This window comes from Dryas octopetala, chromosome 8 (assembly GCF_963921425.1).
Source record: "Dryas octopetala chromosome 8, drDryOcto1.1, whole genome shotgun sequence".
Classification (NCBI taxonomy): Eukaryota; Viridiplantae; Streptophyta; class Magnoliopsida; order Rosales; family Rosaceae; genus Dryas; species Dryas octopetala.
The window spans coordinates 956436-983711 of NC_141373.1; the positions used below are offsets into that span (position 1 = coordinate 956436).

General features: G+C 36.7%; 6 protein-coding genes across 6 annotated transcripts; 2 read left to right on the plus strand and 4 right to left on the minus strand.

The window, feature by feature from the left end:
* Positions 1–172: 172 nt before the first annotated feature.
* Positions 173–4199, minus strand: LOC147275674 (NPL4-like protein B). Its single transcript, XM_086254032.1, has 2 exons — positions 2957–4199; positions 173–785 (listed from the first exon to the last, which is right to left on the minus strand). Exons 1-2 carry the CDS (start codon positions 3935–3937, stop codon positions 537–539), a joined length of 1230 nt encoding a protein of 409 aa, XP_086110158.1. The 5' UTR covers positions 3938–4199; the 3' UTR covers positions 173–536.
* A 729-nt stretch (positions 4200–4928) lies between these two features.
* On the minus strand, positions 4929–6294 carry LOC147275675 (peroxidase 3-like). The gene is made up of 4 exons (XM_086253970.1): positions 6079–6294; positions 5723–5914; positions 5446–5611; positions 4929–5338 (listed from the first exon to the last, which is right to left on the minus strand). The coding sequence occupies exons 1-4, from the start codon at positions 6292–6294 to the stop codon at positions 4929–4931; spliced, it is 984 nt and encodes a 327-aa protein (XP_086110096.1).
* Positions 6295–9812: 3518 nt separating this feature from the next.
* Positions 9813–12632, plus strand: LOC147275676 (Rho GTPase activating protein with PAK-box/P21-Rho-binding domain-containing protein). Its single transcript, XM_086254666.1, has 4 exons — positions 9813–10322; positions 10924–11044; positions 11159–11509; positions 11607–12632. Exons 1-4 carry the CDS (start codon positions 9994–9996, stop codon positions 12195–12197), a joined length of 1392 nt encoding a protein of 463 aa, XP_086110792.1. The 5' UTR covers positions 9813–9993; the 3' UTR covers positions 12198–12632.
* Positions 12633–12844: 212 nt separating this feature from the next.
* On the minus strand, positions 12845–13645 carry LOC147275677 (myelin transcription factor-like protein). Its single transcript, XM_086254667.1, has one exon. It carries the CDS (start codon positions 13550–13552, stop codon positions 13073–13075), a length of 480 nt encoding a protein of 159 aa, XP_086110793.1. The 5' UTR covers positions 13553–13645; the 3' UTR covers positions 12845–13072.
* A 5646-nt stretch (positions 13646–19291) lies between these two features.
* LOC147275678 (rho GTPase-activating protein 2-like) lies at positions 19292–21803 on the plus strand. Its single transcript, XM_086253520.1, has 4 exons — positions 19292–19718; positions 20094–20214; positions 20300–20650; positions 20750–21803. Exons 1-4 carry the CDS (start codon positions 19399–19401, stop codon positions 21398–21400), a joined length of 1443 nt encoding a protein of 480 aa, XP_086109646.1. The 5' UTR covers positions 19292–19398; the 3' UTR covers positions 21401–21803.
* A 71-nt stretch (positions 21804–21874) lies between these two features.
* Positions 21875–26098, minus strand: RBP-DR1 (RNA-binding protein-defense related 1). The gene is made up of 9 exons (XM_086253521.1): positions 25783–26098; positions 25447–25529; positions 24285–24336; positions 23987–24112; positions 23802–23881; positions 23249–23428; positions 22676–23021; positions 22437–22580; positions 21875–22358 (listed from the first exon to the last, which is right to left on the minus strand). The coding sequence occupies exons 1-9, from the start codon at positions 25952–25954 to the stop codon at positions 22231–22233; spliced, it is 1311 nt and encodes a 436-aa protein (XP_086109647.1). The 5' UTR covers positions 25955–26098; the 3' UTR covers positions 21875–22230.
* Between the last annotated feature and the right edge of the window lie 1178 nt (positions 26099–27276).

Here is a 27276-nt window from a genome sequence, read left to right on the forward strand (position 1 = left end):
TGGTTAATCAATAATTCAATATGCGGTCAATTTTAGCTCCAATTCTTATTATGGATTTGATACCAATTGCAATTTTACAATTTTATATAAAATAATTTTTTATAGAAAAAAAAAAAAAAAAAAAAGCTAATCTGTATATGAGTCGCACCATGTCTTGGAAAAATTGTTGGGATGTCTAAACAAGATCAATTCATAAATGTAAAATGGCAGCATAACCATGAAATACTTGAAACTAGTTTAATCAGAACACATCGTGGACTGTGAATCAAAGCCTCGTTGTAGCAAGCATAAATATCCAGACCATCTATGCAATATAATGCTTGAATTTTTTGAGGTACATAACATAAACTGCCTGGTGCAAAGACATATTATAACTTAAAACTACCGAGGCGCAAAGCCACCTTTTGGGTGAAATGCATGGCACCAGAAAGCAACAGAGATTGCTGCATAGGACAGTAAAGGATCATTGGTTGGCCACAATCATTTTAGATCACAGAATGTATCAGTTTCCAAAAGGGCACACACACAAAGCAGCATCAAGAAGCGTTGGCCATGGACTCAATTAATAACTGGTAGCCTTCTGGTATGGCTGACTGTGTACGGACACACTCTGCCAAAGCAGGCACATCAGCATCTAAATAACTCGCCAGTAAGAGCAGCAAATGAAAATCTGAAATTTGCTTCACAAATGGAAGACTCTTAGCACGGTCCAGATGATTCTTCAGAGCCTTCAACGTCACTGGGGTGCTGCGATTCTCAATAGGAAAGGATGATGAAAGTGGGCCCTGCATTGTAACACAAGTTCACATGAGAACAACAACTTTTTTTCTTTTCAGTAAGCAACACAGGTAGGTGAAGTTTTAGAATTAGTTTAATACAATGCAGAACATAGTAAGTAGGTAAATCCAGGCAGCAACATGATTCTAACATTTCTTTTTTTTAAGAAAAAAGAAAATAGCAAACCAAACTACTGAATCAAACGAAAAACGTCGAATTTATTAATGACTCCCAGATGCATCTCTCACTATATCTCCCAGGATCATATAGCAGAGTACTTCCTTAATTCTTGCTGATGTCTCCATACCAAATCTAAAAGGTATTTCCAGTACTTTGCAAGAAATAAAAATTTGATATCAGATAAGACTTTGCTAAGGAACCCTACCAGCTCAAAGTTTATAGGCTTCACTATTAGATCCCTTGCCAAGATTACATATTAATTATTATTAACAAAATGTTTTTTTTTTTCTTCTTTTTTTCTTTTCAGATCAACCACTTGATGTGGATTTAACCATTCCGAACTATAGCTATTGAGTGCTCTTATGTCCCTACTAAATCTTATCTTAACTTTCTTTTCCCATCTCAAATACATCTCCTTCCACTACTCAGTAAAACCAGAAATAGGTCAATGAATGATACCATCAGCACAAACTTGGATTTGTTAAATTTAGGCATTGTTCTTTTTCCTAATGTAACAAAGAGGTAAGCTCAAGCAACATCAAGAGAAATTAAAAATTGATCGTATTGCAAAAGTAGTTTGCAGTTAATTGATCGTATATATCGTATAGAAAAAGCAGTTTTCAGTTAATCAATCATATAGCAAAAGTATTCCTTTTTAAGAAAAAAGGGTTCATTGAAGATATGAGTTTTATAGAACCTTATTTACCCAAAACAAAACAAGAGTAGGGGAAAGAAATTTCCACTGAAAAAGGCCGAAGTAGGGGGAGATGCAAGGAACTTGTCAACTTGCCTCTGTCCAAATACACACTCATACTACATGTTCAATGTTGCTCTACCCGTTAAAACAAATCTTATAAAGCTAGTGACAAGCTAGAAAACCACAAAACCCCATTGACCTTCAGGCACTCCAAAACCAAAGAGAACTACCGAAATCAACTAATTGAAGCTAAGAAAGGGCAAATGATGTGAAAAAGTAATGAAAGTGAACAAACGAACCATAACAGTGGTTTGCTGATCTGGAAGTTGAAATAAGCATGGAAATCCAGTTCTTGGCAAATAACAGTTGAGATCCAAAAGCTAGTCTAAAACCATCAACTATTAAAATAAGAAAGCAGACCATTCTAGATGCACCCATGTTCCAAATAACTTTATCTACAGCAAACAGCAAGGCACTACCTAGGGAGAGAGGGAAATCCTTTTAAGAGAAAAAATGAGAAAAGGGGGAATCTCCATGATGAGAATGCCAAAATGAGACTAAAAAGGAAAGCTTTACCACTTACCTCTTGCCTCACCATACAAACATACAACAGCAAAGAAATTTGCTCTACATCCAATCTTATAACCTCTATTGAACAACAGGCAATTCAAAACCAAAGATAGCTATTGAATACAACCTAAATAGGCTAGGAATGGGCCTATGCAACAGCCTTCATCATAAGACTGTTTGAACGATAATTTGCATGTTTCTCATTGCCTACATCCTTTTTTATAGAGAACCTTCACTCTAGTAATGCCTCCCCATTAACAGTAAGCCAACATAAGAGTGTCTTAGTGTAAGTAGACCAACCAAGCAAATATTGGACGAACCCATTTTACAGATCAACATTATTCCCTTTTAGCATTCCCTAGATAAAAGTGGGGTGGCCATGTCCCCAACTAAAGCTAAAAGAAAGCCTTTTCTCGGTGTTATAGGACATGTGCCTTACAACTTACAAGCACTCACCCTCAAAACTACAGGTTTATGGCTCTAAAAGTTCACAGGAGAAACAGTGTGCAAGCAGATTCCTTCGGCCTATATATGCCTATGCCACGATAATATAATCTACAGAGCTCAATGACATAGCATGCTCTATCATATTTCAACTATCAACTAGGAACATGACTTCTAGGGGAAAAGATAACAATGAACAGCAGGATAAAACAACAATCTAAATAGATAATGCAACTAAAATCGTTTAAGTAGAAATAAGACAAAGAGGAATAGTGAATTTAAACGCACCTGGTGATCGAAGATCTTCACCACCACCAAGAAAAAATCATTGTCCACCTCTCGGGTATCCTTCACTCCAACAACAACATCCTTCTTCATCTTGGACAACTTGGGATCGAAATCCTCTGCAAATTCAGTCTCGAACCAGCCTTCCTTAAACAACCTAATACACATATCACTCATCTGAAAAGCTTCAAAATGCACATCAGCAGCACCATCTTCATTCACCTCTAGTTTAACCATGGCAGTCACCCACTCCTTCAAGCCACTCTCGGCGTGAAACTCCGCGGCCTGAAGAACCTCCCTATTCGACAAAGTATAGTCCTTTTTGTCCTGGCCAATCGTCTGGGAGAATATAAACCCGACCCGTCTCATCCCCAACCCGAGAGCAATGGCTTCCACCGACTTCTCCTCAACTGGGTCCCTCAAAATTAACAAATTCTGCTCAGTCCCCTGCTGGGGAGGCTCGTATATGAAATCCACCTCCACCTTACCCTCCTCCGAGACCGTACCGTACATAAACCCGCCCCGTTTCACAGCAAAAGCGAGCGTGTCGTTGACGTAATGCTGGAAAGCATTGGCACAATCCCGATCGAACGAGACGAGCTCGCAATGCGGGTTCTCCTGGCGCGAAACCCTCATCTGCTTGGCGATGAGATCGTCCATGGTCATCTTGCGGCCGAACGAGCCCGCCGGATGGAAGGTGGGGCCGGCGACGGTGCGCTCGCCCTCGTAGGCGAGGAAGACGATGGAGCCGTGCGAGATATTGAGGGCGGAGAGAGGGGTGTTGGGGTTGGCCATGTCGGTGAAGCGCGAGAGGTCGTCGTGGGTCTTGGCCAAGAGGAGGTTTTGATTGGTGGAGAGGGTTTGGTTCTGGAATGGGATTCGGAGCTGGGTTTGGATTAGGGCTCTGAGTTGGGACACTGTGGTGTGTGGGTTGTCTACTGTGACTCGTTCTAGGCCATCTCTGCTGCGAATTCTGAGCATCATGTTTGCTGAACTACTGTGATTTTGGTTCACAGAGAGAGAGAATTGAAGTTTGAAACTTTGAAGGAAGGGTTTGGGGTTTTAATGGAGATTGAGAAGTGCTTGGAGTGGAATGGAATTGCAGAATTGGAAACTGATTCCCAAAGAGAGTGGGAATTGGGAAAGAAAGCAAGAAAGGTTGTGGAATTTACAAAACTTGGGCAACAGGAAAGAGGAAAAGAATCTGTTCGGAAACTAGAAAGATCAAAGAGTTGCGTTGGAGAAGAGAGATTTTAGAGACTGATGAGTAATGGGCTAACAGTCAAACTGTCAAAGAGTGCAATTGGGCTTATGCACGCTCTTTCTACAGTGGGCTTGGACTCTTTCTTTCTTTTTCTTTTTTTAATAGTTAAAGTGGACGCTACAAAATTTTTGTTTCAGATTTTCCGAAAATTTGAGAAAATATTTTTAATTTCTCAAGAGTTTTAAAAGGTTCTTCACAGATCACACGGTCACACCTAATAGTTTTTGGATTACTTTCAGATTAGTTTTTAATGCATATGTTTTTCGCCAAGATAAAAATATAATTTTGTTTGAAGGAATCTCTTCTTTTTTTTTTTTTCTAAAAAGAAAAAGGTAAGCATATGTTCATATTCTGGCTCTCATAATTTTGTTATTTGGCTTTGTTTTAAAGTACTAAGAACTTCAATTTTCTCACTAGGAAAAGTTATCTGATCATTTATTTTTGGTTGAAATAATTCACATGAATATTGAAAGTGCAAGATAAGGCAGTGAATATGGTAATGATCAACCTTTCCAGTGAAGCTGGAGAGAGCAGAGGAAAAGCTAATTCATTAATTAATGAACCATCTCCTTTGAATCACAAATACAGAGGTACTAGAGCACATAGATAGTCAGACAGACAAACACTGAATCTGAAAGGATATTGAAAGTTTGAATTCAGGCTACATTATTGATGGCACATAGATGAATTTCCAAACACCCAATACTTGGATTAATTGGAATTTACAACCCAACACTTGTTCCTAATCTCACCAGCAGTGCCTGTAAGGACCTCAATAGCTCCCATCCTCTTCATTGACTGTGCAAACTCTGTGAAGAAGCTACTATTGTCAACCAATTCTTCGACGATATTTTTAGCACCCTTGTTTGTAAGAAGTGCTGCATCAGATTGGAACATACCCTTGTTTTGCTTGAGGGTGGTATAGTAGTCACTGTCAAAATCTAAAGAGCTTTCGGGGTCCATTGGCACTACTGTTGTGTTGTCACTGAGGCTTGTGCATTTGGTCTTCAAGAATTCAGCATAGGTTGGATCCAAGGAAGGGTCTTGATCACCCTTTCCAGTGAAGTTGTAGAGCCTGTTGCTAAAACCATTGCAGTGGCCTACTCCAATTGTGTGTGAACCTACATGTATAAATTTATAATATAAGATCCGTCAATTCGATCTCTTTTTGTATAATCGGCCCTACATACATATTGTCCATGTGACAGTAGAATAATCAATAATGTACCTGATAAAACCACAAGGTCATGAACAGTAAGATTTTTGCTGGCAAAATTTTGTTTGAGTTGGGTGAAGTTAAAGAAAGGTGGTGGAAGGTTGATCAAGGCGTCCCTACTTCTTGAAATTGTGCCGTCTCTTCTACCAGTGAGCACTTCCCACAATGTTTTGTTAAACTACCAAAATTATACCACATATTAATTGCAGTACTGCATCAATTGTTTTAAATGCATATATGCTTGAATATATGTATATATATATATATATATATATATTTATAATCTTACTTGGAATGAAACAGCGTCCCTGGCAGCCAAAGCCAAGATATCAGCACAAGATACAACTCCTGGACATTTCTCCTCCACTTTTGCTTTGATGTCATCAATAATATCAAAACCTGACACAGATTGGTTTGGTACTGCTTCCTTCTCTGCAGTGTTGTTTGGTGTTGAATTCAGCAAAACTGAGCCATCACAACCCTGGAAAATCATTGCATAAATAGTAGCAGGGTTAGTAGATTTAATTTTCATGTTCTCAATTTATACATTAAAGCTAGTTAGCATACATGTAAAAAAGCTAATTATATGCAATCCTGAACAAACTGCAATGTCATAAAATGATGAAAGATAAAAGAATTACTTACCCTGACAAAACAGTCATGGAAATGCATTCTGAGGAAACTTGCTGGCAACCTTGGATTGGCGGAGACATGGTTCCAGGTGACAGTTCTGACAGTCTCCTCTGCCGAAGGACATGTTTCCTTGTAGAAGCTCTTCCTCAGTTGACCTTGGCATTCCCCAAGAATGCCAAAAACTACACACACCACTAACAGAATATAATGAACATTCATTTTAGACATTATTATATATCCCTCTTCTGTTGATGAATCTCAAAATCTCTACTTCTTTTTCTCCTAATTAAGGTCTCCAATCCACAATGCATGCATTGTTCAATCCCATAATCTTCCTTTTATAGGCAACTGGGAGACTTTGTATCTAAGCAAGATCATGTCATCTCCAACTAAGCATATATAAAATAAAATTCATTATGTAGACCAGGTATATATTAGCCATTTTTGAAAATATTGGAATCGTTAATTATCTTGATAAGATGCTTAATGCCTTAACCAAGTTCAAAGTATAATATAAAAGGCCGTCCAACTACCAAACACCAAATAATTAAGAATTTTTGTACTTGATAAATATAATTAAAACTTTTATTTTAGGTCTACCGTTAGAGTGTTTGTACTCATTGTTTTTTAGTCTCTTTATGCTCAATGTATTAAGGGTCATGAATCATGCCTTTAAGAATTTTCAAGTGCATTAATTTAGATTTTCTTTGTGATTCATTACCAATAGCACTTACAAAAAGGGTTACTTCGTAAATTTTGGAAGTAAGTTAATGGCGAAAGAAATCCAAGTTCTCGCTTGTGTGGAAGTACAATTAAGTAGACTTGGAACGATTCCAAGCCACGCACCTTTGGTGTTGATGTCATAGTTTTTCTAATTTTTATTGGAGTGATTGTAACACACCTTTGGATCTCTTTTCTCTTTCCTTTATCTTATTATTGTCCTTAGTCAAACTATAAAAAAGCTCTTGTTTATTCTCATCTTCCAATTATCTGATGGCTTTGAACCAAGACAACAATAATTGATTAAGATTAATCAGTTAATTAATATTCTTGTTAATCTACAGCATTTTGGCAGAATAAACTAGCTAGCTAGCTAGCTGGATCAGCTTTGATATATATAAGAGAAAGCAAAAACTAATACGCATGGTCCTCCCTCTTGCCTATTTTCTAAGATAAACCAAGAGGAGCAGATCTCACTTTGTTCCAAAGACAAAAACAGAGTCTAAAGTCATCTCCTTGTGTATAAAGTATTGCATTAGCATCCAATTAGATATACATGATTATGTTATTGGCATGGAGAAGGACTTCTAAATATGGTAAATGCAAACTAATTTTCACTCTGATAAATACCCTTAAATTGATCAATAATGATCATCAATTGGTCAGTCTTCATCTGCAAGAAGACAGCTGTCAGAAGATATAACAAAATCAATGTTTTCTTTTCGTTTTTTAATTAAGTTTAATAGCATTAACATACATGATTTAGGGGGTGTAGTGTATATAGATTTATAAAGACTTTTGTAGATTTTTTTTAAATGACAGAATTTTTACAGATTTTCACAGAATTCTACAGAATCTATAAAAAATTTTAGAAATCCGCAGGAGAGATGTCAGATTTATAATAACTTTAAAATACACATAAAAGTTTTTCAAAGTCTATTAAAATTCATTATTAAATGAATTCCATGAAAGTTAATGACTTTTTAAATACACATAAACTTTTATAAACTTTTTAAAAGTCTTAATTGAATACCACATAACTTTTATAGACTTCTTAAAATTTTTAATTGAATTTTTACGGACTTTTTTAAAGTTTTTAAAAGTCTTAATTGAATACCACATTACTTTTAAACTCCACAAAAGTCTTTTAAAATTCATATACAATACACCCCATCTAGAAGAAACATGATAAACTTTGAGAATTAATTATTTAACTTGTGTATTTAGCTATTAATAAAAAAAAAAAAGAATATTGTTGACTTAGCATTGTGGAGCGTGGACATATATAAAACATGAGATCAGTTATTTGTAACAAAATCAATGTTATCTTTTCGTTCTTTAATGAAGTTTAATAGCAGTAACATGCATGATTTAGAAGAAACATGGTAAACTTTGAGGATTAATTATTTAACTTGTGTATTTAGCTATTAATAAAAAAAAAGGAATATTGTTGACTTGTCATTGTGGATCGTGGACATATATAAAACATGAGATCAGTTATTTGTAACAAAATCAATGTTTTCTTTTCGTTCTTTAATTAAGTTTAATAGCAGTAACATGCATGATTTAGAAGAAACATGGTAAACTTTGAGGATTAATTATTTAACTTGTGTATTTAGCTATTAATCAAAAAAAGGTATATTGTTGACTTAGCATTGTGGAGTGTGGACATATATAAAACATGAGATCAGTTACTTGTAAGGGCGTAGCAGTTAGCCAAATCATGATTAGTAAATTGTCGTCTCCATGATTTCTGGATACACACATAACACACCACAATAAATATAAGAAAAAGAAAAATGGTTTCATCAATTTGGGCTTGCATGTTCTGGGCTCCTCTATTGGGTATTTCTAGGCCCAAAAGTTTTCTTTATTTTGGGCCTTGGGCCCTCATCTGTACCCAAAAAAACCTCATAAGAAATTGATCACACTGAAACGTACTAGAATCCAAAGGGTGGATCTAAAGCATGGGTCCAAAGTCCAAACAAAGTACCGCCATTCAGCTCTCAAATCAGAACCAGGATCTGCATGGGTCCCCAGTGTTGAAGACAAAATGACAAATAAAATATTTTTGGAAAAGAAAGAATAATAATATTGTATTGTATAATATAAATGGAAAAGAAGAAGCAAAACGAAAATGCAAGCCATTGTCCTTTTGTGCTGGGTCAGTCACAGACTCACAGTAACACTCATCATCATTCTCGAGTCTCAACGGTCCGATCCCACAAATTCGAATTGTTTTGTTTCCGCTTAGAAACAAAGAAAAAGCAGACAAAAAAATAAGAAATAAAAAAAAGGAATTGTTTTGTTTTCAAATTCCAACGAGTGATGGTCCATGGATTTCTTGGAAACTGACATTGTGAATTCCACTTGAAGGCCTTCTTTTGATGGAAATGGAATGTCATTTTATACTTCATAATAGTTATAAATACAAGAGACTAAATTAAAAGGAAGCAATAATGAGTTCTGTTCTATATTTGGGTTTAGAAAAAAACTTACCTGCAATAGTGTCACTAAGGTGCCATTCCGGTGTAGAGAGAAGGGTGGGCATCAGTGGAACTCACTTTTTGCCCAACCTTTTTTCTGCACCGGGATGCAACCTCAATGGCACCGATGTAGGTAAGTTTCTCTCTTAGCCTCTTAAGTTTATTAAATTGAGTTGAATAGAAAATTTAATTATAGCATGATGATTAGTAATTTAGTACATTCATTAAATTTTATTTTTTAAAATGGAATACATCATGAATCTCATTCATTGTTAACCAGTTAACAAGTTCAGTGAATAACTCAATTGAATGGATTAGCGATACTATTACCCAATGGATTAGTGATATTGTTTGATAAATCTGAGTTAATTAATGCATCAAGATTTGTGCAACCAAGGCAACCAAAAAACACCGAATCAAAACGGTAGAGTGGCACCTTTGTTATTATGGTCAACTAGGAGGTCAAAATTATCCAATACTGTAGATAAAGGGAAATTTGAAACGGGTGGCCGTTTGAACTTAAAGTTGGGACTTCAAAATTAAAACCACAAACATCTCCAATGCAAAGCAACCCAACCCTCACAGGCTGAGATTTAAACTCCCTCACTTTCTCTCTGTTCACTCCCAAGTCCCAACACTCCTGGAGAGTGAAAGCCTCAAAATTAAAGACAGTCAAAGATAGTAAGATACAACACTTCAACACAGTGAGAGAAAGAGAGAGATGACAGGGCTTGTAATGGTGACAAGGGGAAGTGGGTGTGGTGGTGGTAGTGGGAAAGGAACTAATAAGGCAAGGAAGAGCTCAGCCTCAGAGGAAGAGCAAAACCAGCTCTCTCTGGTAGCCCTTCTGTTATCTGCTGTAAGAAAATCCATGGTGGCTTGCCGTGTTGAAAGTGGTGAAGATGTCATCTCCACCGTCCACAACATGGAGATCGGGTGGCCAACAAATGTCCAGCACGTTACCCATGTCACCTTCGACCGCTTCAACGGCTTTCTGGGTCTTCCGGTTGAGTTCGAGGTGGAGGTCCCTGGTCGAGTTCCCAGTGCTAGGTAACCAAAGCTCTTGTTTTTGCTTTCTGGGCACTCTTAGATTTATGAAATTTCACATGGGTTTTGCTTAGAATGCTTGAATTAGTGTTCTCTAGGCTGTTTTTAGATCTTTCAGAGTTAAAGTAAGTGGCTTTATGGGTGTGGATTTAGGAGAGTGACCTGCATTTGAGCGCATTTAGCCCTGTAATTAAGCTTCTGATGTGGGGTTTTGAGGTTGGGGAAGCATAGAATACTATATTTGGAAAATTCTTTTATTAGTGTCCCACTGAAGCTCAATTATCTTCAGAATCCATTAACTAAAATTGTTAAATAGGCAATTTTGCTAAATTTGATATCTTCTGGCTCTTACACCTTCTAAACTGCTAAATACAATAAGCATTTGATAGGGATCCCAGTTGTATTGGGGTTACTAAATTAGTATATTCAATTGAAGAAGTGGTGGCTCTTGGGGTATTCTAACTTTCTAAGTGCCTAAAAGTTCTAATGTAGCCTATATAGGGAATTAGATGTTCAAATTGAGGTAAAAAAGGGAGGTAGAAGTTCATAGTCATTTCCTTTTGTTTTATGCATAGTATAACTTGTAAATCATCTACATTTACAGTGCAAGTGTGTTTGGCGTCTCAGCGGAGTCAATGCAGTTGTCTTTTGATTCAAAAGGGAATAGTGTCCCTACCATTCTTATGCTAATGCAGGAGCGATTATACTCACAAGGAGGATTGAAGGTACAAGATTCTGTGAGATATCAATAGTGTCATTTGTGCCCTTTTGTGAATTTCTCATTTGAGTCCTTGTTTCCATTATCGGTCTTTTCACTAGTCCTTCTGAAAAAATTTCAGGCTGAAGGAATATTCCGCATAAACCCGGAGAACAGCCAAGAGGAGCTTGTGAGAAACCAGTTGAATAGGGGCATTGTGCCTGATGACATTGATGTCCATTGTTTGGCAGGCCTTATTAAAGCCTGGTTTCGAGAGCTTCCTTCAGGAGTTCTAGATGGACTGTCCCCCGAACAAGTTCTTCAATGTAACACAGAAGAGGAATCCGTTGAGCTTGTGAAGCAGTTAAAGCCAACTGAGACTGCATTACTGAATTGGGCTATTGATCTGATGGCTGATGTTGTCGAGGAAGAAGAATTCAACAAAATGAATGCAAGAAATATTGCTATGGTTTTTGCTCCAAACATGACTCAGGTAATTTTCAACAGCAAAAAAGATCTTATTTTGCCTAGTACTTCTAAACAATTGAAATGGATTGATTAATTCCTTTTGCAATTCTTTTCCTGACCAGATGTCTGATCCACTGACGGCTTTGATGCATGCGGTTCAAGTAATGAATTTGCTTAAGACCCTGATTATGAAAACACTAAGAGAACGTGAAGAGACTGATGAAACTGGAGGATATTCACCCATGTCATCTTGTTCATCTGATCATCAAACAGATGAAGACTTATATAGTCAGAAAGACATGGATACCAGCTCTGAATTGGGAGGACAAACATCAGAATATGATGGAAATGTTCACTACAGCTGCAGCAGTGAAGATGAAGATGAAGTCCGGTCACTAAGTGAAATAGAAGAATGCTTCTTAAGGCACATGGATGAGAATAAAACTGTCACAAGTAGCTTGGTAAGGGTGGATCAACCAGCAAGTGATTTGCATGGGGAGTATCCAAGTCGTCAAAGTTGCTGGAGCTTCAACATGGAGACTGGCACATCATTTGCTGATAGCAAAAATGGGAATTCTGGCTTGAGCACAAGTGATGGGGAAGACTCCAGAAAATGTATGGTAGCTGTGGAGCATAACATTGACATACAGAGCCCATCAGTATCATGTTCAACCATGAACGAAATGAAGATGGCGGACAGGTCTGACAGGTAGTGGACCTGTCTGACCAGTGACCAACATTCTTATTTTCTCGGTGCCCGGAATATACTCTCTGCAAATTCCGGTTTGCCTTCTGTAAATTATATGATGCTTTGTGAGAGGATTTAATTGAACCAAGCAAGCTTGGGAATGTTTGCTTGTGGTTGATTGTGACTTGTGAGCAAGTCAGGGTTCAGCTTTGGGCTGAACTTAGATTTGTAATAGGATAGGACCTCTAAACCTTGACATTTCATTAGAATGTTTTGTAGTTAGAAGGCTAGTCTCACTACCAAGATTATGGTAATCGGTGGAAGTCTGTTGGTGAAATCTTAGGGAGCTTTATTCAGATTGTCTGAAATTGCTCTTGGTTGCTTGAAAATGGCCATGTATGAAATATGAACTATCACTCGTATTCAAAAAAATTTAGAGAAGCACATGTTTGTATTTTCATTCTGAATCCCTGATGCTCCAAGTTCATAATATGCATAGCCAAACCTTTCTGTCGGTATGAAAATTTAACATATTCTGATGGTGAGCAGTTTCCTGTAGAGAGAGATGTTACAAAGATCAGAGAATTTAGCTTTTCTTTTGAACATGAGTTTTGTTGAACACTTACATTCCAGAACCTATACATGAAACTGGGTGCAGATAGTGAAAAATGATGAGGACAATGATCATATCTGAAATTCTGAATCTGTATGTACAATTGCTAGCACTTAAATATAGAAATTTTTAACACAATCCCTTCTAATTTCCCAACCTGCCCTTATCCAAGCTTTCCTCTCAACTCCTTAAAAAATTAAGAAAAAAGAAATTAAATCCCAAGAGAAAGGAAAGAAAAAGAGAGAGAAGTTGAAAGCTGATGACTCAGAAAAAAGATAGAGCCAGTCTTATGACGCCAAGCAAGTTTCCCAAAATAGCCTGCTCTTCTCCATTTCGTTCAACAACTCAAACTCTTTGGTTGAATCAGCAGAAACAGTGGATTTCATCTGGTTGCCACCCATTAATGGCATCCCAAAATCTTCACCACCCCATCTCTGATAAACTGTATCTTCTTCTTCTTCCTTCCAATCCTCTTCATGATGACCACCATGACTATATGCTTGAACATGTTCACTGTGACCAATATCGTCATTTAGCTCACCAACACAAGGAAGATCAGTTGAATCACAGCTGCATGATTGAGCATCATCTTCAGCCATAGCTACAGAAGCAACATTTCCACTGCCACCAGCCATAATGGGATCAGAGTTATCAGCCTCAGAATCCCCACTGGCTTCAAAGAGCAAGAAAGAAGACACATCCACAGCATTCTTCATCACCTCCATGTTTTCCATATGATCCATGGCAACAAAGCATGAATGGGTCATGGAAAAGCATTAAATTCTTTGAAGGCTGCACAAAAATAGGTAGGCCTAAATAAAGAGATCAAATATTATAGCTAGCTAGTGACAAACTTAGGCTGTCTTGTTTGACACTTTAAAAGTCGTGGGGGATATCTAATATGACTATTTCTCAATCAAAATCATGTTTATCATCATAAACAAATGGAAAAGGGAACTTTTTGAAATAGACATATATATCATATATGTGTACTCAAACATGTGGCTGGCTTCTAGAAGGAGAGAATGTACAACTAAGCTTGTCTGCTATAAATGGCTGAACCTACGCTTCTAGAAGGAGGATGAGAAGGGTCTACATATAATGATGTAAATGGGTCATTTCCATCCACCACCACACCACACCCAACTTGGAAGGCAGATCTCAGACTTCAAACCCCATTTGCTTCCACGCGTCTGGCACACGGCTTTCCTAATATCAACTTGGGAATTCTTTGGCCCATGTTTTTCTTGCATTGCTTTTACTGTTACTGTGGGTTACTGAAGTTTCCTTTTACCTTTCTAGCTACTAATTTTGTTAACAAGTTTTGGTTCGGAAAAGTGCCTAATTAAAACTATTGATGAAATTGTGAGTCAAGTTTCTATGACGTTTGTACTAGACCTCTAATAGTTTTTAGTCGACAAAAATTCAGAACGACCTTAAAAAGATGTCACCGTTAATCATCAAGTCAAAGTATTGTATTTTCCAATGGAGATTAAAAGTGGGTTTTATGTAGAATTCATAATATTATTGGTTAGCCTTGTCTCACATTATTCCAATAAAGTATAAATCACCTTAATAAGAACTGTTAAGAATAACGTGGAACAATGTCCTACATCAAAAAACTATAGTTTAGCATACGTGCGCTTATAAGGTCTTAAGCCTCTTCACCCATTGCCAATTAATTTTAAATTGAATACTTAGGATTTTTCATAGTTTTAGAACAGGCTCGCTCACATGTATTAGGTCAAATGGCCACATGTGCTTCACATCACTCAATATGAGTATGAGTTGTCCTCATGTTTGACTTAATAATTATTATGCATAGTTCTTGATAGAATTAGAGCAATATACAAATATACTCTTCAACAGATTTTGAAAAATTATAGAAATATTAAAGTATAAATCACCTTAAGAGGAACCACGCATTAAAGTATGGATTGACTCTTGACCAAAATAAAAATAGGAACCACGCATAATAATTGTTTCCAATTAGTAAGATGGGGTCAAATCAATTTAAATAGTTCGATATGATTTCAAAGCTTAAAATTACAAAATAGTAAGATTCTTAGATTCTTACTATTTAAGAAAGTCGAAAAAAAAACTGGGATGAATAATCGAGAGACTCTTCAATGGGGGCATGCTTCACCATGTGAGTCCCACCTCATGTGAGAGATGCCCCCATGCCATACAAGATTTAGTCATGAATAATCTGATGAAAAGTGACTAGACATGATGTGATTGTACTGTAGATTTTACTGCATAAATTTCAAGGCAGCCGACCAAGAGAAATGTTAGGATCATGTTCATATATAATGATTTAATGAATGATGAGTCGATGACCAACACTATTGACTCTGACCAATGACATTAAAACCCATGTTCATAACAAACAGTGTTAATTAAGACAGAAAGTCAAGTCCTGGGCCTGTGGAAAATCAATAATTCTGATGATGTACTTGGTCATTCTAGGACAAATATGAAGTTATTGACTATTGAAAATGGGTTACACAAGACGAGCCAGAGTTTACATTTCTCGATGGTGAAGCTCAAAATCTCAAGGAAATTCTGCAAACTTCATCACGAAAAGTATACTCCCAAGTTTCCCAACTTTCCATTTCCTGCAAGACTTGTCAAATTGATGTAATTGGTTGGGAAAGGAATGTACCAACCCATCAAAACTATTATTCATCATATCATGCATTGGTTCCAAATTCCACAATGCCGTCCCAAATATATTAATCTTTGTGGTTTAAAACAAGCCAATTTGACTGGTAATCAAGGCCTTTCAAGTACTAACCTGTTGAAATTCTTAATATATACAACCAAAACCTGCTCACAAAGAGATTAATATATATAACTGTTGCCCTCCACAGGACCACACTGAAATTAAATGTTAATTAATTTTGGACTAGTATTTGGTCTTCTCTGCTGTGCTAGCTAGCTGCTAGTTTTAGAAATCTGCTTTGTTTGTTAGTGTTGTGTTAGCAATATAATTGTGGGGCATCATGATGTAGAATAAATGGCAGAACGGTTCATGCAACAGAAAAAGAATAAGTCCGGCCCAGTGTCAGAAATGGGCCCATGATATACCGATTCGAAGGGAACGACGAGACAAATTCCTTCAAATAAGCAATTTAGTGTTTTTGAATAAGCTTCTTAAATTGCACTTTATTTCCATTTTTATTTTCGTTTTGAATTTCGAACGTCTAGAGTTCTGAACGTATTTAAGCAATCTTTTTGGTTATTTGTATGATTCATTATTATCATTTTAATCAGAAAACCTTGAAATTTCTCTATTTTCTCTAGTGGACTCCAGAATTCTTTTTTAGAGTTAACGCTAGTTTTTCTTATTTACGTGTTATGCTGCGTCACATCAGAAATCTTATATTCACTTAAACACTGGCCACTGCAGAGTGTTTGACAATGTCCAAGTCTACCTTGGTCATGACTCATAAAACTACATCTTTGAACAAACATGTATCTGAGAGAGAGAGAGAGAGAGAGAGAGAGAGAGAGAGAGAGAGAGAGAGAGAGAGAGAGAGAGAGAGAGAGAGAGAGAGAGAGAGAGAGAGAGAGAGAGAGAGAGAGAGAGAGAGAGAGAGAGAGAGGCACAATCAAAATGAGAAATATTGTGTTAGGTAGGTGGATGGGTGGGGTGGGGGCACACAGCTTATTTGTAATTTTGGTCCAAGACTTGCTACAAGCTTGACTTTTGTGGCAGATTGGCAGCACACCACAACCTTATCATTGCAATTACAAGCAACTCATGTACCATTCAAATTAATACGAGTTGTTAACTTGTTATAGTTTATCATGAGTTCTTTCATTGAATTACGTATATTGAAATGGAAACGCAAATCACGTGGTCCCATTGAGAAGTTTTTTGCATTCAAGGAAATAGAATGTATAATCAATGGTGGACCCATAAATTTTTTTTTCGTAGGGGCAAAACAATAGACATTGACTAATGTTTCAGACATCAGAAAGTTTTTAAAAAATGACTAGCTTGATGCTTGCCCTTGTTGCTCCTTCATTGAGGCATTTCAATAAACAAATTGCCCCCATCTCTAAAGAAAACATGAAAAAAAACTTTAAAGAGCATGAAATTTTAATGGGTGGGGACAATTGCATACACTCACCCTAACATGGGTCCGCCTGTGTATAATAATTCTTCACATGAGGAATATGTGATCGATCATATATATAAAAGGGAAAAAATTCTTACATTGCATGTAAGAATTTTTTTCTCTTTTATATGCTTATATGTAAGAATTTTTTTTTTTCTATATGAATTACTCCATTTCTCAATTTTAGTTTTATAAGCGTTCAAAAGATTATTTATAAGTTTCATATCAAATATTAATTTCAACAAATAACAGATAAAAAATATATTATATTTATTTGAACACGAAATGATGAGTTTGTCAAAGAGTTATCCATTACATTCCAACCAAGTAGCAATTCATTAAAAGGTGAAATTTTCACCCTCTTCATAAGTAAATGAGTCATCTACAAGGAAATGATGATATTCATAAGTACATGACTCATATACAAGGAAATGTTCAGTTGCAGGATTTGCACTAATAATATATTCATGGATCATAGGAATTAATTAACTGAATTATATCAATTGATTAAGCAGCTATTACTTGTGCATGAGCAGCATGCATGGCAATGGCATCTTAATTAAATCTTAATGAGAGGAGGAGCTGAAACTGAGGATTGGCTTCAAGACTCAAGATAAATCAAATGGCATCTCAATGTTTGAAATTCGAATCCTACTGAGTAGAGTAGAAACAATTGGTGGTGGGACCCATATGTCTCAACAATGTTTGTATGGTCTCTGCTTTCCAAGACCAGACAGATCCAACAAAGATTCAATCGGGCTCGGTCCTCTCTGTTTGCCACATGGGCCATTGGGCCTTGCTCAGGAAATTACCATATTGCCCACCCTTTTCTTTTCTTTTTTTAGCTTTGGAAAACTTAAAAGTAATATAAATCACAAAAAGAAAACAAAACTTGGGCACTATTGCTTTAGTATAATAGCATACCAGGCTCCAAAAAGTATGAGACTTTGTACCCAAAAAAAAGTATGAGACTTACTATAATCAAAACTTACAATGCTATTGGTGGACCAAAATTCTCAAATTTCATGGAGCTCTCAAATCAAAGAAAATTAACCAGGATCTGCATGCATGGGTCCCAAGACAACATGACAAATATTTGTGGAAATATTTGAAACAAAAATTAAATCCAATTTATTTCCCTTGTTGGAGACTTGGAGCTAATGGCATAAAATTAGGACCCCTTCAATATTGTTAAAAATACCGAACTTATCCTTCTTCTTATTTGAAGAGGGGCCGGGCCAGCTAAGCCAGACACAATCATTATTTTCAACGGCATTCCCACGAATTCGAAGTGTGTTTTGTTTCTGCTTAGAAAGAAAAAGGAATTGTCTTGTCTTCCAAATTCCAATGAGCGATGATCCAAGCAAATGAATAATGGATTTGTAAAAGAAAATGACATTATGAATTTCACTTGATGGCTGATGGAAGGTAGTTTCATAATTTCATTTAACAACCTGTACTACAAATTAACATATCTTTTTTGTTTGGTTGGCTAATGTGTAATGCAATAGCTAACATACAGAGAAAAATAATTGTGGGACTAATAATTTGATAATAGAGTGAAGACATTTACACTTATGTGCATATGGTATAACTAATTTATGCGTTAAAATATGAGTAAATGTTATTAATATTATACCCTATAAATATAAATATGTCATCCAACAATACCTTTACACGTTTGATTGATTACATAACGTAGCGGTATATAGGTTACACCCAATAATTTGTTCATCTTCATTATAAGTAAGGCCAATATAAAATGAAGTTTTGTATATTCCTATGATTTTAATTTTTTGATAAATACTCACATTATAGAACATAATATATAAAATTTGTGGCTTAAATATTTGGGGGGCTTGAAGCAATCGCCTACTTTTCCTATCCTCAAGGCCATCATGATTATAAGAATTTGATTCTTTTTCTTAAGTTTATGAAGCCAAACAAATTTAACATAACTCCAATCTTATTAATATTTAGAGTTTTATTTATGGTATAGATATTGTATGACATGTAAAAAGATTTAAAAATAAGAAGATTTGTACTCTAATGATGAAAAAATTAACCAATCAAAATTATAGAATTAAAAATGTATTTATATGGCACACGAGAGTTTTCCTTGTATTCAAGCTTGATAAATTGAATACAGTCGAATATTGTGGCCCAAATTAAATAGGGTTAGCCAACTTAGCCCAATGCATAGAAGATCATTTCATTACTACAAGCATGTTCTACGTGGAATGGCACCTTTGTAATTTACCTTCAAGTAGGAGGTCAAATTAGCTGTTACTGTAGATAAAGGAAAATTTGAAACGAGTGGCCGTTTGAACTTGAAAAGAAGTTGGGACTTAAAAAACTGTAACATCTTAAATGCAACAAACAAATGCATTAAAAGTCTAAAACCCTCACACGCTGAGAGTTGAATCCTCCTCATCCTTCTCGGTTTCAAACAGACAAAGATACAATTTTTCAACAGAGAGAAGAAGATGACAGGGCTTGTAATGCTGACTGGGGGAGGTGGGTGTGGTGGTGCTAATGGGAAAGAAGCTAAGGGGACGAAGAGCTCAGATGAAGAGCAAAACCAGCTCTCTCTAGTTACCTTCCTCTTAGCTGCTATTAGGAAATCCATGGTGGCCTGTCGTGTTGAACGAGGTGAAGAGCTGATCTCCGCCGTCCATAACATGGAGATCGGGTGGCCCACGAATGTTCGCCACATTACCCATGTCACCTTCGACCGCTTCAATGGGTTTCTGGGTCTTCCCGTTGAGTTTGAGGTTGAGATCCCTGGTCGAGTTCCCAGTGCTAGGTAACCAAATCTCTTGTTTTTGCTTTCTGGGTACTCTTAGATTTATGAAATGTGACATGGGTTTTGCTTTGAATGCTTGAATACTTGTTATCTTTAGACTGTTTGTAGATCTTTGATAGCTAAAGTACGTTGCTTATGGTTGTGGATTTATGAAAGAGACCTGCATTTTAGCGCATTTAGTTCTTTAAGCTTCTGATTTGGGGTTTTGGGGTTACAATATTAGTATGTTGAATTGAATAAGTGATCAAATTTAAATTGGGGCTAATGTGGGAAATTAGATGTTCCAATTGAGCTAACAAAGGGAGGTAGAAGTTCATACAGATTCATCCCTGTGTCTTATGCATTATCTAACTTGCAAATCATCTACGTTTGCAGTGTAAGTGTGTTTGGCGTCTCAGTGGATTCAATGCAGCTGGCTTTTGATTCAAAAGGAAATAGTGTCCCTACCATTCTCTTGCTAATGCAGGAGAGGTTATACTCGCAAGGAGGACTGAAGGTACATGATATGCATTTGTGAATTTCTCATTTTGGTTCTTCTTTCCATATCAGTGTTCTTACTAGTCCTTTTGGGAGTTTTGCAGGCAGAAGGAATATTCCGAATAAACCCAGAGAACGGCCAAGAGGAGATTGTGAGAAGCCAATTGAACAGGGGAATGGTGCCTGATGACATTGATGTCCATTGTTTGTCAGGTCTAATTAAGGCCTGGTTTCGAGAGCTTCCTTCAGGAGTTCTAGATGGACTATCCCCTGAACAAGTTCTTGAATGTGAGACAGAAGAGGACTGCGTTGAGCTTGTGAAGCAGCTGAAACCAACTGAGGCTGCGTTGCTCAATTGGGCTATCGATCTGATGGCTGATGTTGTTGAGGAAGAAGAATTCAACAAAATGAACGCAAGAAACATCGCTATGGTTTTTGCTCCAAACATGACTCAGGTAATTTAAAACAGCAGAAAAGATCTTTTCTTTTGCCTAGTACTGCTAAACAATTAAGAATGGTTTATTAATTCCTTTTGCAATTCTTTTCCTGACCAGATGTCTGATCCACTGACGGCTTTGATGCATGCGGTTCAAGTAATGAATTTGCTTAAGACCCTGATTATGAAAACACTAAGAGAACGTGAAGAGAGTGAAACTGGATCCTATTCAAATTCACCCATGTCATCCTGTTCATCCGATCATCAAACAGATGAAGACTTTGACAGTCAGCACGAGATGGAAAGTAGCTCTGAGTTGAGCGGACCAACAGCAGATTATGATGAAAATGCCCAGAACAGCCAGAGCATACACAGCAGCGAAGATGAATCTGAAGTCCGGTCACTAAGTGAGATAGAAGAATGCTTCTTAGGACAAATAGATGAGAACACAGCCGTCAAAAATAGTCCGGTAACGCTGGATAAACCAACAGCTGAGTTGCATGGGGAGTATCCAAGTCCTCAAAGTTGCTCGGGCTTCAATGGGGAGTCTGGCACATCATTTTCTGATAGCAAAGATGGGAATTTTGGCTTGAGTACAAGTGATGGGGAAGACTCTATAAAATGTATGATAGCTGTGGAGCAGGATCTTGATAGTCTTACAGAGAACCCTTCAATGGCATGTGCAAACATGAATGAAATGGAGATGGTGGACAAATTCATGGAGTCTGTTTCACCTATGCCATTGGTTGCATCTAGTGGATCTGTCTGACCAACATTTCATTTTTCCGGTGCTTGGATGCACTTTCTCAGCGGATTTTGGTTTGCTCTCTACAGTCTTGTTTGTTTCTGTATATGGTATGGTGCTTTGTGGGAGGATTTAGCTGAACCAAGCAAGCATGGGAATGTTTTGCTTATGGTTATGTTGTGACTTGTGAGCTTTCAGGGTTCAGCTTTGGGCTGAACTTGCGCTTGATTTGTAATAGAATAGGAAGATCTCTAACCTTAACATTTGATTAGAATGTTTTTATAGTCAGAAGTGTAGTCTCACCACCATGTAATCGGTGGGAAAGTCTTGGTTTATCTTAGGGAGATTGATTCAACTTGCCATGTGACATGTTTCACTCAAATTGGAAATTTAGCCACGCATGTATTTCAATTCTGAATGTCTAATGCTCCTAGCTCATATGTGCCTTACAACACAGATGCACGATAAGTTTTAAATGAAAATATGAAATCAGGTCACTGAACTGTGGAAACAAAAGAATCAGGAATCAATTATCATGAATGTTTCCACAAATTTATACAACAAGATGTTCATGAGGGAAGAATAAAAAAATTAATAGTTCTGTCTAAATGAACTTTCATGATACACAAATTACAGATTGTATTGGCTCAGCATGCACCATGAATTACAAATTTCAGGGCTTTCATTCCCTTGAGGAAATTACAGGTAGGATGGAATAACCCATTTAATCACAAATCATCTAAATCCACCCCACAATGTTGATGCAGTGACTCCCATACATCCGGCTTGCATGCATCACGTGACTCCCATACTTGTTATAGAGAACTCACGTCCTTGCATCACCCACCTTCAAATCAATATGGTTTGTTCTGTTTGTTGTCTCTCTTAAGCTGAACCTTTAATTTCTTACCACCTAATTGGCATCCATTCATCATACTAATAGCAGATTGAGCAGCCTCTGGTAAATCATAACTTACAAATCCTGCATTTAGAGGCTTCTTAGATATATAGATTTCCACAACTCACATCAGAATCAAAAGTAACCAGAGAATTTTCTCACCAAAACATTTGCTGACACCGGTTGCTTTATCAACAAAAACCTTGGCACTCAAAACCCTACCAAATGCTTGAAAAGCATTGGCAAGCTCTTGATCTCCAAATTCTTGAGGTATGTGATAGATAAATAAATTAGCACCAGGTGGACCTAAGTAAGAAAAGATAGAAATAATTGACAAAATAACACCACCAAGTACTATATTTTTAATTTTCAAAAAACAATATGCATATATAGATAACAACCTTCAACCTGACCCCCAGAACTTTTACTGGTGCCTGAGGATGTTGCTGGGTTACTGCTCACAACTGAAGGTGACACCGAACCAGGTGAACCAGTCAATGGCTGGTGACTCATCATTGCTCCAGGATACATCATTGGATGCCGAAGACCAGGAACTGCAGGATAAGCAGAGCCCACATAACTTGCAGGAGGCATGGCAAAATTTCTAGGGGCGATATTGGGACGATGGTCTGACGTGATTCCATGCAAAGCGTTTCCTTGGTTCACAGGGGGTATCATATTATGGAAACCTGGTTGATTCTGCAGTGCTGGAAGGCGGTATTGCATAAGGCCATAAGTTCCAGGGGCCTACAGGGGGAACAAAATGATAATCAATTTATACACTCCATTACTGTATGAGATACTGTAAAGTGTGACACAGTAATAAAAAAGAAACAGAATACGAAGACTAGTTAGGAGTTCATATATAGGGCATGGTACTCAAATGCTTCTGCACAGTTACAAAAAATGCTAATGGGTTCCTCTTACTATTAAGAAGATAAAAAAAATAGTTCATATTAAAAACAAAAATTGACCTGATAACCATAACCATTATATGAGGGAACATAACCCATCGGCAAGGCTCCAAATAATGAAGGATGTTGTGAATCAGCATTTGGCACATTAGCAACCTGGGAATGAGCTTTCTGGGCTCTCCGAGCTAGCCTTTCCTTTTCTGTGTCTGCCCATTTGACAACTAGAGGAACACTTGAACCCTGATAATGCAAGACATAACAATTAGGTTATAGAACATTGTATCAATACTAATACCAAGGCGCCATTATCTATAAGCAAATAACAAAGACAAAGACAAATTCAACTCAACCAATCCAATCACAATATAAAACCAGTAAGGTGTAAAAGCCTTTTAATTAATTTGATACACTGGGAGAATAAAACAAAGATTTCTATTGCTGACTCATTATCCATCATCACGGTCCATTCAATCAGAATAGAAATATGTTTCTGCTAATGTGCCGTTGTAAATAATAGAAAAGGGAGGCCAATAATTATAAAAAACAGAGCATGTACATATTAACAATTTTCAATATGCATTACCAGCCACCGAAACATGTATTAGACACAAACCTCCATTTTATACTTTCCATTAATGGCTTCCAGGGCAGCAAGAGCTTGTTCTTTTGTCTCATACTTTAAAAATGCACAGCCTGCCAAAAAGGAAATGAAATATACGGAAACTCAATTATTAGTTGAGGACCAGTATATTTTAGTGGTTCCCCCAAGCAATAAATCCACCGCAGGGAAAAAATTACCCTTGCTCGTTTGCTGAGAACCTCTTAATATCTGTAGGTCCTTTATTGTTCCATATTGAGAGAAAAGAGCAGAAACTTCAACTTCAGAAACATTCTTTGGAAGCATCCCAACAAAGAGCTTGTGTTCTGCATTGCAGGGATGGTCAAAGTTAATTTAATCAGGGTCCATGCACTACTATACAGCATAATAAGTAAATGAGGTAAAAAAAGAAAATACAACAAGCATTGGTTCAACAACACTTCATAGGAACAATCTCATGAGTCAAATCAGTAATAAAATCATGAAAATATATTACACCTAGTCTTTCCAACTCGCCATCAGCATACTTCACTTGCAACGGACTAGATGCCTGAAGTGAGCATAAATAACAGGGTAGCTTTCAATCAGAGTGAGAATAACAGAACACATCAAGAGAATTAAAAGCACAAGTTGCAAAAAGTTGGCACTGGCCTTGGGAAATAAAGCAGACAACCAAAAAAAGTTTTAATTGACTTTATATTTTCAATCAAGATAATGTAAATGAATAAAATCACATTTTTGCATTAATCAGTTTAATCACAATTCATTAGCAGGCATAGGCAAGAGCCCAACTGAGAATCTTGCCTGGGCAACCACTTGAAGGTCCAGCAAGGCCTACATAGGGCTCCCCCAGTCGCTCTAAGACCTATGCCAGAAAATGCCAAGTTGCATAAGCACACATTTTATATAATAGTTGTCCAAATATCAAGCTGCTAATCAGGATTTCTAGTGGATAAATTGCACCAAAAGAAAATTGCCTAAAATGTGGGCCAAATGGTCTATATCTCACTGACATTATCCAACCAAAGTCACTATGATTCATATCTTCTCTCTCTCTCTCTCTCTCGCTCTATCTTTTCAGTGGACTATGGTTTTATTAATCGTCATGCTCCTTATAACATTGACAGGGAAAAACCAATTGTTTTACTTCAATTAGTCCTTATGAATGGATTCTAATTTCAATTTGTGGGACAAAGTATCCCATTTCTCATTACCATGCTCTGATATCCTACAACACCTGCTATGTGGTTGGCAACATGTCCATCTTCCCAAAAATGCCTATTGTAATCTTACAATGGGAAAAAAAAAAGGAACTTTACTATGAGTCAAGTCATTTCACTTTCTCTATGGTATATTAATTGCAAAACTGTTTAGTCACAGGTGTCAACATTGTCAAATTAACTCTCCGTATATGGTTTAGTTATTGTTAATATGCACATATAGAAAAAGCACAACTGTCCAGGTCAAGTGTTCGATTACTAATAGTCTTAATTAGAATCAGCAATTACACCAAATAGACACAGATACGGATTACTTATGAATCAGTAATTATAGACTTATAGTTTAGGGGAACCAATTCCAATCAAATTCTTCAAAGTTAACCAACTACAACACCAAAAGAAGCACATAAATTCTATAAAAGAGATCAAATTGCACTTACCCCGGGCAAAGTCTTCTTATTGTGACACGCATTGACCGCCTTATCTGCTTCTTGCCTCGACGGACATATCACAAAGCAACACCCTGCAAACACAAACAAATCCCGAAACCACACAACCAAGCACAGAATTAGGGCTTGAAACACCAATACAGTCACTCAATAGCTACAAATCTCAACACACAGTCTTCTTCTAAATCGCAAAGATCACACACATTCTCTACCAAGTGCCAAATCACGAACACACATTACGAAGAACCAAATCAATAACACACATTCCTCTACCCAGAACCAAATCACGAACTAGAAGAGAGAATGTAAAAGGGAGAGATTTGAAACCTCTGGAGGCGCGCGTAGTCTTGTCCTTGATGATGTTGACTTCGTCCACCAGAGCGAACTCTTTGAACATTGCGAGTAGTTGAGCTTCGGTCATGTGCTTCGGCACTTGACCAACGAACAGCTTCACGCTCTCTTCGCTGTTCGACTTTCTCTCTCTCTTCCCCTCCGCCATTAATGGCTGCACTTACTTTCTCTCTCTAAAACTTCTCGGTTTTTTCTTTTGCTTTTCTGGTTTTTCTCTCTCTAGATTCTCTCTCTCTCCCCGTAAAAGGATTTGATTTCTTTGTCTTCGTGGACTCGTGGAGTCGTCGCAGGGAAAATTGGGGGTTTCTGATGGCAAAGTTGGATCTTCATTTTAGATTTATCATAATTAAACTATTCTTGTCACCCTCGCATTTCCCATTTATTTACGAGATTGCCACTTCAGAGCGGTTCCAGTTCAATCTTCTCTGTCTCGGGGTCGATATACTTGCACTGCTGTGAAACAAAATTACCTTTTTGCCCTTAATTTGTCTAAAATGGGAAACTAATCAATAATTTCCTAATTTTAGCTATATATTTACAGGGGAACAATGATGTGATAATGTAATAATTTGCCAACTTAAAAATTGCATGCATGTAATAGTAAAATAAAGTTATCATTAACTTTTAAGTATTAAATTCTAAAATAAAGTTGTTTTGACATATCCTAAGAAGTAGACACATCTTCAAAGATGGAAAGACTTTTAACAACCATCAAACACTTGAAATGCTTTTGAATGGCAGTATTTAAGATTTACACTAAACATGCTGGCAGAGACAATGATATTCAAAGGGAAAAAAAATAAAAAAGACAAAAAGACAAATTTCTTCTTACTTTTTTAATGTCTATGAACTTAATTATTGTCAAATAAAGTTTCCCTGCCAGTTTCCATTTTAAAATGAATAAACAGTGACATGTCAAAAATCTGCTCCATTTGGGCATATGAGAACATGAGATATCCCAATCTACCACAACACCAAAGAAAGACATCCCAAGCCATATGCCCCATCTATGTTTGGCCCCTTTATGTTTTTAACTTTTTTGTTGGTAGTCCATTATCAACATTCTTGTAAATGCGGGAACATGAAACGTGGTAGTGGTGGTGACCCAAAAAAAACTAAATATTTGATTGAAGATTTTACCATTCAGATTCATATATCATACAAATATATTTGTAGTGTAAAATTTTAGAGAATTTATTTTTTCATTATTAGAGTGTTATGCTTAAACAAATAATATATTTAAATAATCGTAGGAGATGATGTATAATACATATTGTTTAACTAAATTTTTAGGGTTAAATACAAAAATGATCCACAAACTTTACACTGATTTTCAAGTTGGTATACTAACTATAAAAAGTATTAATTTGATCCACAAATTTTTCAAATTGTACCAAAGCAGTACAAACGTTAATTTCAATAAAAAATTAACGGAATTGATCATATGAAAATGTGATAAACGGATTGAAA